The following is a 12,778-nucleotide window of genomic DNA, read 5'->3' as shown; positions in this document are numbered from 1 at the left end:
CAGGGCAGTTTACCGGGCGGAGGCCGGCTAGTGATGACTGTTCAACAGTCTGATGGCCTGGAGATGTTTTTCATTCTCTCTATCCCAGCTTTGATGCACCTGTACTGTCTCTGCCTGCTAGATGGTAACAGGGTGAAAAGGCTGTGGCTCTGGTGGCTGAGGTCCTTCATGATCTTCTTGGCCTTTCTGTGACACCGGTGCTGTCCTGGAAGGCAGGCACCGTGCACCCGGTGATGCGTTGGGCTGACCACACCACTGACTGGAGAGCCCTGCGATTGCGGGCGGTCCAGTTGCTGTACCAGGCGATGATACAGCCTGACAGAATGCTCTCGATAGTGCATCTGCAGAAGTTCATGAGGGTCTTAGGGGCCAAGACATAGATGTTACCATCTAGCAGGCAGAGACAGCCTCCTGAGGTTGAAGAGGTGCTGTGGTGCCTTCACCACGGCGTCAGTGTGGAGGAACCATTTCAGTTCCTCAACAATGTGCACGCCGAGGAACTTGAAGCTTTTGACCCTCTACACCCACTGTGACCCTGTCGATGTCGATGGGGCATGCTCTCTCTGCCATCTCCTGTAGTCCTCGATCAGCTCCTTCATTTTGTTGATGTTGAGGGAGAGGTCATTTTCCTGGCACCACTCCAACAGTGCCCTCATCTCCTTGTTGTAGGCTTTCTCATTGTTGTTGGTCATCAGGCCTAAAACTGTTGTGTCATCAGCAAACTTGATGATTGAGCTGGAGACGTGCGTAGCTAAGCGGTCATGGGTGAACAAGGAGTACAGGAGGGGACTGAGCTCCCCGTGTTGAGGATCAGTGTGGCGGAGGTGTTGTTGCTTACCTTCACAACCTGGGGTTGGCCTGTTAGGAAGTCTAGGACCCAGTTGCACAGGGAGGGGTTCAGAGTGAGTGAGTGAGTGAGTAGTGTGTGGTGTGTGTGTGTGTGTAGTCTCTGGCTGATATCTGAGGTATGTGTAACAGTATTCCTGTTGAGATGCTCTAGGTGATGAACCAGATAACCTGCAGTAAAACTGAACCAACCACAGGGCCGAGGACAGCATGGTTTTCCGGTCCCTACTATCTCTACAGCTCCCCCACCTCGACCACCACCACTACCACAATGCCATGCTTTAGGCCTATTCCTCAACATAGAAACCCAGTGTCCTCTCTCCTCTGACAGTGTAACCCAGCCAGACACTGAGTCTGAATCTCGCCACTCTGTGCTGCTGATGGAGTGTGGTGTCCTGTCTGTGTGCCACGTCTCAGTGAGCTGCCACTGGAGTGTGGTGTCCTGTCTGTGTGCCACGTCTCAGTGAGCTGCCACTGGAGTGTGGTGTCCTGTCTGTGTGCCACGTCTCAGTGAGCTGCCACTGGAGTGTGGTGTCCTGTCTGTGTGCCACGTCTCAGTGAGCTGCCACTGGAGTGTGGTGTCCTGTCTGTGTGCCACGTCTCAGTGAGCTGCCACTGGAGTGTGGTGTCCTGTCTGTGTGCAACGTCTCAGTGAGCTGCCACTGGAGTGTGGAGGACAGGTCTCAGCCTCACACTCTGTGCACTCAGGCTCTGAGCGGAACCATTTGTTCTGCAATTACACACATTGTAGTGTTTTGTGCACCACAGACCTGCACAATGTTGCGTAACAGTGAACAACATGAACACTCCTTAATTCTTGATTCGTGTGGTCTTGAGTTGACGTACCCTACAGTATCTACTCTCTCAAACTGAACATTCTCTAAAAATTCTCGTTATGGCAACTCCAATCAGTCCTGTTCATCCTGTTATAAGTGTAATGGTGTGGCCCTTAGAAGTGCCTCTCATGTCAGTCCTGTATCCTTAATTCTATGACCAGTCAATACCACGGGTGCCCTGCATGCCTGGCATGCTCAGAAGCGAAGCTACTGTACGAGGTGGCAGTTAGCCTAGTGGTTAGAGCATTGGACTAGTAACCGAGAAAGGTTGCAAGATTGAATCCCCGAAACTGACATGGTTAAAATTTGTCGTTCTGCCCCTGAACAAGGCAGTTAACCCACTGTTCCTAGGCCATCATTGCAAATAATTATTTATTCTTACCTGACTTGCCCTAAAAAAAAAAACATTACAGAATGATGATAATGATTATCACCACCACCACAAACAGTATCTGGAGCTGGTTGGCCCGCTTGGCATTGCAATGACCCCAAGCCCAGCCAAAACATGAGCTCCTGGTCCTGAAATCATTTACACACAAAGGCAAAAAACACAATTATTGCTCCATGAAACAAGGGTTTCACTGGGGCATTTCACAGTTAGGGGCCATGAAATGATCTAGAGACATAACAAACATTTCACTGGATCTCTAGATAGTATGTTGGCTCCTATTGGCTGTTTCTTCGAGCCAATTCTCCTGTTCACCACTATGTGTCTACCCTCTTTGTATCCTTTCCATGTCATCATCACAGTATACACTTTTCCTATTAAAACCACTGACATAAACAGAGTGTAGAAAACATTAGGAACTCTTTCCAAGACATAAAACTGACCAGGTGAATCCAGGTGAAGAAATGAACCCTTAGTGATGTCACCTGTTAAATCCACTTCAATCAGTGTAGATGAAGGAGAGGAGACAGGTTAAAGAAGGAATTTGTGGATTGTGTTTGGCTTGTGCCATTCAGAGGGTGAATGGGCAAGACAAAATATTTACGTACCTTTGAACGGGGTATGGTAGTAGGTGCCAGGCGCACCGGTTTGAGTGTGTCAAGAACTGCAATGTTGCTGTTTTTCTTTTACACTCAACAGTTTCTCTTGTGTATCAAGAATGGTCCACCACCCAAAGGACATCCGGCCAACTTGACACAACCGTGAGAAGGATTGTTAACATCCCTGTGGAATGCTTTCAACACCTTGTATTGTCCATGCCCTGACGAATTGAGGCTGTTCTGAATATATATTACGAAATTGTTCCTAATGTTTTGTATACTCAGTGTCTTTTGAGTTTTCTAGATGACTTGAATGTTACCATTAACATCAGTGAATGGCAGCTTAAGTAGCACTTAAAAGGCAGTTAAAGTCTGATAGTGTTTTTATAGGACACAGAGCATTATTGTGTGTTCAGAGGCCAGATGCTGGCTCTGATGAAAATGTCTGCCAGGAGTCTGAAAGCCCTGGAAGCTCTGTATGTATCTCAGAGGGCACCACTTGCCTGGCGTTGACAGGCTTGGCAGAGTATATACAGTACCAGTCAAAAGTTTGGACATGCCTACTCATTCAAGGGTTTTTCTTTATTTCTTCTATTTTCTACATTGTAGAATAGTAGTGAATATATCACAACTATGAAATAACACATATGGAATAATTTAGTAACCAAATAATTGTTAAACTGATCAAAACATATTTTAGATTTTAGATTCTTTAAAGTAGTCACCCTTTGCCTTGATAACAGCTTTGCACACTCTGGCATTCTCTCAACCAGCTTCATGAGCAATGCTTTTTCAACAGTTTTGAAGCTGTTCCCACACATGCTGAGTACTTGTTGGCTGCTTTTCCTTCACTCTGTGGTCCAACCCACTCTCATCCCAAACCATCTCAATTGGTTTGAGTTTGGGTGATTGTGGAGGCCAGTTCATCTGATGCAGCACTCCATCACACTCCTTGGTCAAATAGCCCTTACACAGACTGGAGGTGTGTTTAAGGTCATTGTCCTTTTGAAAAACAAATGATAGTCCCACTAAGCACAAAACAAGATGGGATGGCGGATCGCTGCAGAATGCTATGGCAACCATGCTGGTTAAGTGTGCCTTGAAATCTAAATAAATTACAGACTGTGACACCAGAAAAGCACCCCCACACCATAACACCTCCTCCTCCATGCTTCACGGTAGGAACCACACAAGCGGAGATCATTCATTCACCTATTCACCTATGTCTCACAAAGACACAGCGGTTGAAACCAAAAATCTCAAATTTGACAGATTTCCACCGGTCTAATGTCCATTGCTCATGTTTCTTGGCCCAAGCAAGTCTCGTCTTCTTATTAGTGTCCTTTAGTAGTGGTTTCTTTGCAGCAATGTCTCCATGAAGTCCTGATTCACGCAGTCTCCTCTGAACAGTTGATGTTACTTGAACTCTGTGAAGCATTTATTTGGGGTGCATTTTCTGAGAATAGTAACTTGAATGAACTTATCCTCTGCAGCAGAGGTAACTCTGGGTCTTCCTTTCCAGTGGTGGTCCTCATGAAAGCCAGTTTCATCATTGTGCTTGATGGTTTTGCGGCTGCACTTTCAAAGTTCTTCGATCTACATATCTTAAAGTAATGAAGGACTGTCGTTTCTCTTTGCATATTACTTAAAAATCATACAATGTAATTTTCTAGATTTTTGTTTTAGATTCCGTCTCTCACAGTTGAAGTGTACCTATGATAAAAATTACAGACCTCTACATGCTTTGTAAGTAGGAAAACCTACAAAATCGGCAGTGTATCAAATACTTGTTCTCCCCACTGTATATATATATATATAGTATATACATACAGGTGAAGTATATGTATACACACACACACACACACACACACACACACACACACACACACACACACACACACACACACACACACACACACACACACACACCAACTGACACTGTCCCACAGGGGATATAGGGCTTCGGGTGGAGCATAACTGGTCTGACTGAATAGTTTGTTAATATATTAGTTAGTTAAAATATTTTCAGCTGACATTTTTTTTATGTCTGTTAATGGCCAACGGTTTTTGTATGACAAAACTAGGTAAATACCTGATTATTTTGGCAAATGGTGGTTTCACATGCATTCATTTAATTAATCCAGCTGGCCAATCAAAAAGTGATGAACCATTATGTTGGAACGTTCCGTTCCAAGCAGAACCCCTATTTATTGTTGTTCCATTACAACCAGCATAATAAACTGAACTGGTTAGAACCCCAAAAGTAATGGATCATTTAGTTCCTTTTTGTCTTTTTTTTTTACCCACAAAATAAACCTCATTTTAAATGATAAAGTTTACCATAGTTCCCCAGAACAGATGAGCCAGTCATGTGTTTGTTTATAAATAGTACAATGGGAGCAGGCAGGTGAGTCCAGCTGCGTATTGACAGCGTCTTGTTTTATATTGAAAGTCAACTGTGTTTTTTTTGCTTCAATAGAGTGATCAGGGGCGTGCAACTATAGTTTCCCTTCACAGAAAATACATTAGTGCAACACATTCAGACGAAAATAGCTTAATTTTCATAGCAACGCTATTTGGCTGGCAGCCAGACAAGTAAATGAGTTAACAATGAAAAAGCAAGGTATATTTTTATAATATTCATCATTTAAATAATGTAGCCAGCTACATTTCTTAATGTTTTGCTAAAAGTTCATCTTGAATTTTACCAGAGAAAAGTAGGTTGGCTACACTGAGAAAAGTACCAGAGAAAAGTAGGTTGGCTACACTGAGAAAAGTACCAGAGAAAAGTAGGTTGGCTACACTGAGAAAAGTACCAGAGAAAAGTAGGTTGGCTACACTGAGAAAAGTACCAGAGAAAAGTAGGTTGGCTACACTGAGAAAAGTACCAGAGAAAAGTAGGTTGGCTACACTGAGAAAAGTACCAGAGAAAAGTAGGTTGGCTACACTGAGAAAAGTACCAGAGAAAAGTAGGTTGGCTACACTGAGAAAAGTACCAGGGAAAAGTAGGTTGGCTACACTGAGAAAAGTACCAGAGAAAAGTAGGTTGGCTACACTGAGAAAAGTACCAGAGAAAAGTAGGTTGGCTACACTGAGAAAAGTACCAGAGAAAAGTAGGTTGGCTACACTGAGAAAAGTACCAGAGAAAAGTAGCTACAAATCAGTCAGAGCGCTGTCTGCTGATAGAATGCCAGTTTGTGAATTCTCATCTGAGTGGAGAAGTGCAACAGAAGCATTTTAGATATTTCCTATGTGTTTTACATCTTTTCCTGCATACACATTTTTTTTACATTTTGTGTTAATTAACTTGACACCTAAGTTTAACTTGCTAGTTACCTAGCCTACCTGGTTAAACAATGGTGAAATAAATAAAACAAATTTTAAAAAGTGTATTACCATCATCATAACTTCATTAGGAATATTTTTGGAACAAAAAGAACAAACGGTTCTCAAGATTTCAGAATAACAGTTCTATTCTGGAACACTAGAGATCCCTTTCGTTCCCGGTTCTGTTTTCCTTCCTCAAAAAAGTATGTTATTTTTCAGTTTTCGTCAGTTCTGTTCCCTGACCCGTTTCCAACCCCTGATGTAAACAATCAGAAATGGCTCTGACAGGTAACGTTTATGTTAGCATTTATGTGGCACCAATGGTGTAAAAATAAAGTTATGTGCTTGATGCACATGTTTAGTGTAAAAATTACTATGATGACTGTCATCACCCACTGCCACAGGGCATCATAGTAATGTTAACACTAAACATGTACATTAAGCAATGCTAAATATAGAAACTGTAGTACAATGGAACTGGAACTGCAAAACACACACATCTGCCACGGCAGACTTGTATTGAGAGTGGAACACCACTAATTAGTCCCCTAAATACAGAAACACACCACACTGACAAACACAGAGGAACCACATCAACGCAACAGGAAACAGAGAATCACATCCCACCGCATGCCATCGCATGCCAAAGGAAGGAATTCACAGACAAAAGGCTGAGAGGAAGAGACAACAGTAATTACACCATGAGTGAATCTCAGTACAGTGTTGGTATGCATCAGGCAACACAACACTTGTATCCCGCAACAACGTTTCTCATCTTATGTGTGAACATGTGATGACACAAAGTGCACCAGTCTGACAGTTCTGAGAAAGCATGATCACCACAACAGAAACTTGAATCATAATAACAGCCTGCAAACAGGACACAGGATAGTATCCACCAGGGGCGCAACTTTGGTTTTTAGAAGGGGGGACATCCAGTCGGATAAACACTCCAAACATCTTACCCGACCGCTTGGAGGCGTCCGCATGGTCCTAAAGCACACCATTGCCTCATTTTGTATCACATTCCAGTGATAAAACTGGGTGGGACAAAAATGCAATTTCAGAATATGGGGGGGATATGCCCCCATCCCCAGTGAAAGTTGCACCCCTGGTATCCACACACGCACCATGGCTCTTATTTATTCTCTTGTAGTGGATGCCTATTCTGGATAGTGTCCGAATTGCAAACAAGACATGGTGCTGTAGGAGGACTCCCATTGGTCTCTACGTAAGTGAATTACAGAAACAGACAGCCATTATTGAACAGAGACATCTATTGGAAGCTTCATGTTATGGTCCCTTCTCAAATGGGCCATATTGTGTAACCTCAGCCTGTACTGGCTTTGCCTGCTAGGCCTGTAGCTGTCATTAGGACCTGTAAAAGTCCAGTGGTGAACTACAAATGCCAGCTTGGAGGTTATCAGTGCCCATGTCAAGAGTTTCATCTATTTTCACATTTGTGTTTTTTTCATCAGAAATGATGACACACCTTCATGTGTGTCTAAAATAGTACTCTTCTCATGTTGTTTTATAATAGATTTTAGATTTAGATTTTTGATGCAAAACACTATAAATCAATTGTTTAACTGGAATGGAATGTTGGTTGTCTCACCTAGATGAATGCACTAACACTAAGTTGCTCTGGATAAGAGCATCTGCTAAATGACAAATGTCAAATGTAAATATACAGATACAGATCTAATATTGCTGTATTTATTAATTTAATACACATGTTTCTTAAATATTGATGTCACAAATGTATAATATGTACTGTTCTTTTTTTAAAAAATAGTTATTTGTCACATTTGACTGTTTATAACCTAGCAGTACTACTTATTTCTCTGAGAGTGAGGTGGATACAGTTGAAGTCGGAAATGTACATACAACTTAGCAAAATACATTTAAACTCAGATTTTCACAATTCCTGACATTTAATCCGTGTAAAAAGTCCCTGTATTAGGTCACTTAGAGTCATCACTTTATTTTAAGAATGTGAAATGTCAGAATAATCATAGAGAGAATGATTTATTACAGATGTTATTTCTTTCATCACATTCCCAGTGGGTCAGAAGTTTACATACACTCAATTAGTATTTGGTAGCATTGCCTTTAAATTGTTTAACTTGTGTCAAATGTGTCAGGTAGCCTTCCACAAGCTTCCCACAATAAGTTGGGTGAATTTTGGCCCATTCCTCCTGACAGAGCTGGTGTAACTGAGTCAGGTTTGTTGGCCTCCTTGCTCGCACATGCTTTTTCAGTTCTGCCCAAAAACGTTCTATAGGGTTTAGGTCAGGGCTTTGTGATGTCCACTCCAAAACATTGACTTTGTTGTCCTTAAGCCATTTTGCCATAACTTTGGAAGTATGCTTGGGGTCATTTTCCATTTGGAAGACCCATTTGCGACCAAGCTTTAACTTCCTGACTGATGTCTTGAGATGTTGCTTCAATATATCCACATCATTTTCCTACCTCATGATGCCATATATTTGGTGAAGTGCACCAATCCCTCCTGCAGCAAAGCACCCCCACAACATGATGCTGCCACCCCAGTGCTTCACGGTTGGGATGGTGTTCTTCGACTTGCAAGCCTCCCCCTTTTTCCTCCAAACATAATGATGGTCATTATGGCCAAACAGTTCTACTTTTGTTTCATCAGACCAGAGGACATTTCTCTAAAAAGTACAATCTTTGTCCCCACGTGCAGTTGCAAAACGTAGTCTGGCTTTGTTATGGCGGTTTAGGAGCAGTGGCTTCTTCCTTGCTGAGCGGCCTTTCAGGTTATGTCGATATAGGACTCATTTTACTGTGGATATAGATACTTTTGTACTTGTTTCCTCCAGCATCTTCACAAGGTCCTTGATTTACACTTTTTACACCAAAGTATGTTCATCTCTAGGAGACAGAAAGCGACAGAACTCCTTCCTGAGCGGTATGACGGCTGTATGGTCCCATGGTGTTTATATTTTCGTACTATTGTTTGTACAGATGAACGTGGTACCTTCAGGTGTTTGGAAATTGCTCCCAAGGATGAACCAGACTTGTGGAGGTCTACAATTATTTTTCTGAGGTCTTGGCTGATTTCTTCTGATTTTCCCATGATGTCAAGCAAAGAGGCACTGAGTTTGAAGGTAGGCCTTGAAATACATCCACAGTTACACCTCCAATTGACTCAAATTATGTCAATTAGCCTATCAGAAGCCTCCAAAGCCATGACATTATTTTCTAGAATTTTCTAAGCTGTTTAAATGTACTGTCAACTTAGTGTATGTAAACTTCTGACCCACTGGAATTGTGATACAGTGAATTATAAGTGAAATAAACTGTCTGTAAACAATTGTTGGAAAATGTACTTGTGTCGTGCACAGAGTAGATGTCCTAACCGACTTGCCAAAACTATAGTTTGCTAACAGGAAATTTGTGGAGTGGTTGAAAAACTAGTTTTAATGACTCCAACCTAAGGTTATTTAAACTTCCGACTTCAACTGTATATAGCGGTTTGCAACAAAATATGTTTATTTTTCTCTCTGAAATTAAACAATTAAGTGATAGATTTACAAAAATATATGCATGTCATTGAACAACCCCATGCCATGATTAAGTTCTTTAAGAAATAAAAGCTAATTTAGCAACATTTCAGAAAATGGATATATAGCATTTTGGAAAGAAACTCTTCATGTAGACTCCTGCCACTGTAGGGGTTGCTTTTGGTCAGCCAGAACCAATTGTGGTGCACGCACCCGGGCCAGTGGTCTATTCGGTGCCAATCACATGGCAATATAACTGCCACTCCATTCATGGGGTAATAGCCTAATAGAAGGAAGGGGGTCTTCTGCATAACTGTCCGCCAGCTACAGTAGGACCCTGGGTGCCCATTGGCGACAGCTATCACTCACCACCCTGAACAATGGCGGCAAGTCTTTACGTGTGTGTGAGGAAGGGAAGGGGAGCTGGAGGGGGGATAGCTAGCTAGCTGCTGGTGTCTCCTCTGACGTTAAACAGAGAGGCTGACAGACAGAGAGAGAGCAGCAGGGGATCCCCAGTGAGTCTCTGTGAATGGCCTGAGTTGATTATTTCCTGATGTTTAACACTCCCTCTGTCCTTCAAAAGACGGATCAGCATGGGCAAGGCAAGCGACACGCTGCTTCACACCAGGCTAACCATTTACTCATACATCCAACACACAAAGTACACACTCTCCAGTCTTATCTACCGTTCCATTCCCGTGTTTAATCGCTATTTTGTCATTACTTTGCCACCATGGCCTATTTATTGCCTTACCTCCCTTATCCTACCTCATTTGCACACACTGTATTATTGACTGTATGTTTGTTTTTACTCCATGTGTAACTCTGTGTTGTTGTATGTGTCTTTGTATCTGCTTTGCTTTATCTTGGCCAGGTCGCAATTGTAAATGAGAACTTGTTCTCAACTAGCCTACCTGGTTAAATAAAGGTAAAATAAATACAAATAAAGATGATGCCTCAAAGGTCTTTAAGGGTTAACATCCTACATAGTGGTCACAGCTAGATTGCATCTAAAGAACAGTGAAAAGTACCAGTACAGCATAGACATCTATGTGCTTTGATGTGGTTGTTCAGTGTGAGAGGAGATACAGGCCTCCTGTGATCCTCCCTGTAGCTGCTCATCCGTTAGCCAGACCTGGACTCTGCATCCCAGAGGGCTGTGGTGAGAACGCATACCTCGCTGACAGACATGATGTATTATGGGATGAAGTGTGGAGGCGAGGACCCAGCCCTCCTCCAACCCTGCTCCCTTTATCCCAGGGCTCTCACTCCACAGCTACCTGACAGAGAAAGGAGAGCCTGCTGTTGAAGACCTGACCCCTTTGTGAAAATTATCCTGGAAAAGGCAGACAATCCAAATCCCATCTTTCAACCTGCTCTGTCTCTTTGTTTGATCAAGCTATTCTGAACTCAGCCATGTTCTGTGGTCTCACTGAAATACACTCACTGCTTAGTGTCTCTCCTGTCTATGTGATGGCCAAACGTTTTTTTTTTACTCTTCAGCTCTGAGAACAAGGTTGTAGACTGTGAGGGGCCCTCATTTAAAAAATACATATTTCACCTTTATTTAACCAGGTAGGCTAGTTGAGAACAAGGTTGTAGACTGTGAGGGGCCCTCATTTAAAAAATACATATTTCACCTTTATTTAACCAGGTAGGCTAGTTGAGAACAAGGTTGTAGACTGTGAGGGGCCCTCATTTAAAAAATACATATTTCACCTTTATTTAACTAGGCAAGTCAGTTAAGAACAAATTCTTATTTTCAATGACGGCCTAGGAACAGTGGGTTAACTGCCTGTTCAGGGGCAGAACGACAGTCACCTTGTCAGCTCGGGGGTTTGAACTTGCAACCTTCCGGTTACTAGTCCAACGCTCTAACCACTAGGCTACTCCTCCTACCAGGCAGCATATCTCAATGGGCTTTGAATACAGCGTGTGCGTGTGTGCGTGCCCTGTATATTCCACAGACCACCTCAGTCCCTTTAAGCCCTGTGACAGCACCCACCAAATGGTCTCCAGCTGTGCTCACACCTCATTGAGAATGTGTGTTCCCAGAGTCTCCAGCTTAAGCAGACAGACAGATGGAAGCTATCAGATCAGCCATCGTAGACAGCTTGCAGTAAGTATATCAGTACTGGACCTGCCCCATCAGAGGAAAGCCCTGTGTGATTGTCATCTGTTGTTGGCGTGTTTAACATCTTGTGAGAGAGCTGTGAGATCCCAGACAGACTGGGCTGGGTCTTGTTCGGGCACTTCATAAAGGGGACTCCTATTGTTCTCCACTTGCTGTACCTTTGAACTTGGGGGAGTGCCGATGTTGGCTACCAATCTAGGGTGTCTGAGAAGCCCTAGACTGTATGAGAGACAGGAGACTGGTGAAAGCCAAGCTCTTGAAGGAATTTCCTGTCGTGCGTAGTGGTCAGAAAAACAACAACATCCTCCACTCTAAACGCACTGCTTTGACGGCTTGACTTCCACAACTGCTGCTGATAACATAATGGCAACATGGCAACTGTTGATGTAAGGAGATTCCCATTCATTCGTAGGGAAATGTGATCACTCAAGTTGAGTTCAGTGAGAATGCGAAGAGATTGGGTTGATATAATAACACTTATCTGAGGTAAAATAAACAGAAATGTGTTTTTAATCAATTGACAAACTGCTCTCTTTTTCAATCGATTTTCAGTTTCCCTGCTCATAAGATGCCTGCTCTACTTACTACTGCCTATTAATCCACTGTGTGTGAAGCACGGTTATTATAGCACAGTGTGATACTGTAAATGCTGTCTGCTAGTGATAAGGTAGAAGCAGTTCAACAGGGCTTGTATAATGGAAGTAGATGGAGGGGGGCCAGAGATACTGTACATACAGACACAGACAGGAAAAGCAGGACATACTGTATGAACTACATTAAACAGAGAGTGTTGTACTCACCATACTGGCAACTGGGCCCATTGAAGCCAGCAGGACAATCACAGAGCTGGGAGCTGGAGCGGGATCCCTGTCGACACTGGCCCCCGTTGAAGCACACGCCGTAGCTGCACACCGCTGGAGAACAGCACCGAGATGGGATGGACAGGGTGAGAGATGGAGAGAAAGAAAGAGAAGAGATGAGAGGAGCAGAAACACCTGGGTGCTGTCACAGGATGTCAACATTTGCAGTTCAGGACAGTTTGACCTCATTCTATCAGGGCCTCGTCAGCGCCCTGTTAACACCAGATTGCAAAGGGAATTTGATGCTCCTGATGTTAAACA

At 43.1% G+C, this 12,778-nt stretch overlaps 1 protein-coding gene across 1 annotated transcript in view; it reads right to left on the bottom strand.

The window, feature by feature from the left end:
- The window catches only part of LOC110528970 (multiple epidermal growth factor-like domains protein 6), an 82,983-nt gene that overhangs the window by 51,657 nt on the left and 18,548 nt on the right, over window positions 1-12,778 (bottom strand). Inside the window, exon 4 of the mRNA XM_036983552.1 lies at window positions 12,458-12,571. Coding sequence (XP_036839447.1) covers window positions 12,458-12,571 — 114 coding nt within the window. The remainder of the gene's footprint in view (window positions 1-12,457; window positions 12,572-12,778) is intronic.

Source organism: Oncorhynchus mykiss, chromosome 7 (assembly GCF_013265735.2).
Source record: "Oncorhynchus mykiss isolate Arlee chromosome 7, USDA_OmykA_1.1, whole genome shotgun sequence".
Lineage (NCBI taxonomy): Eukaryota > Metazoa > Chordata > Actinopteri > Salmoniformes > Salmonidae > Oncorhynchus > Oncorhynchus mykiss.
This window is presented reverse-complemented; position numbering and strand designations above follow the sequence as displayed.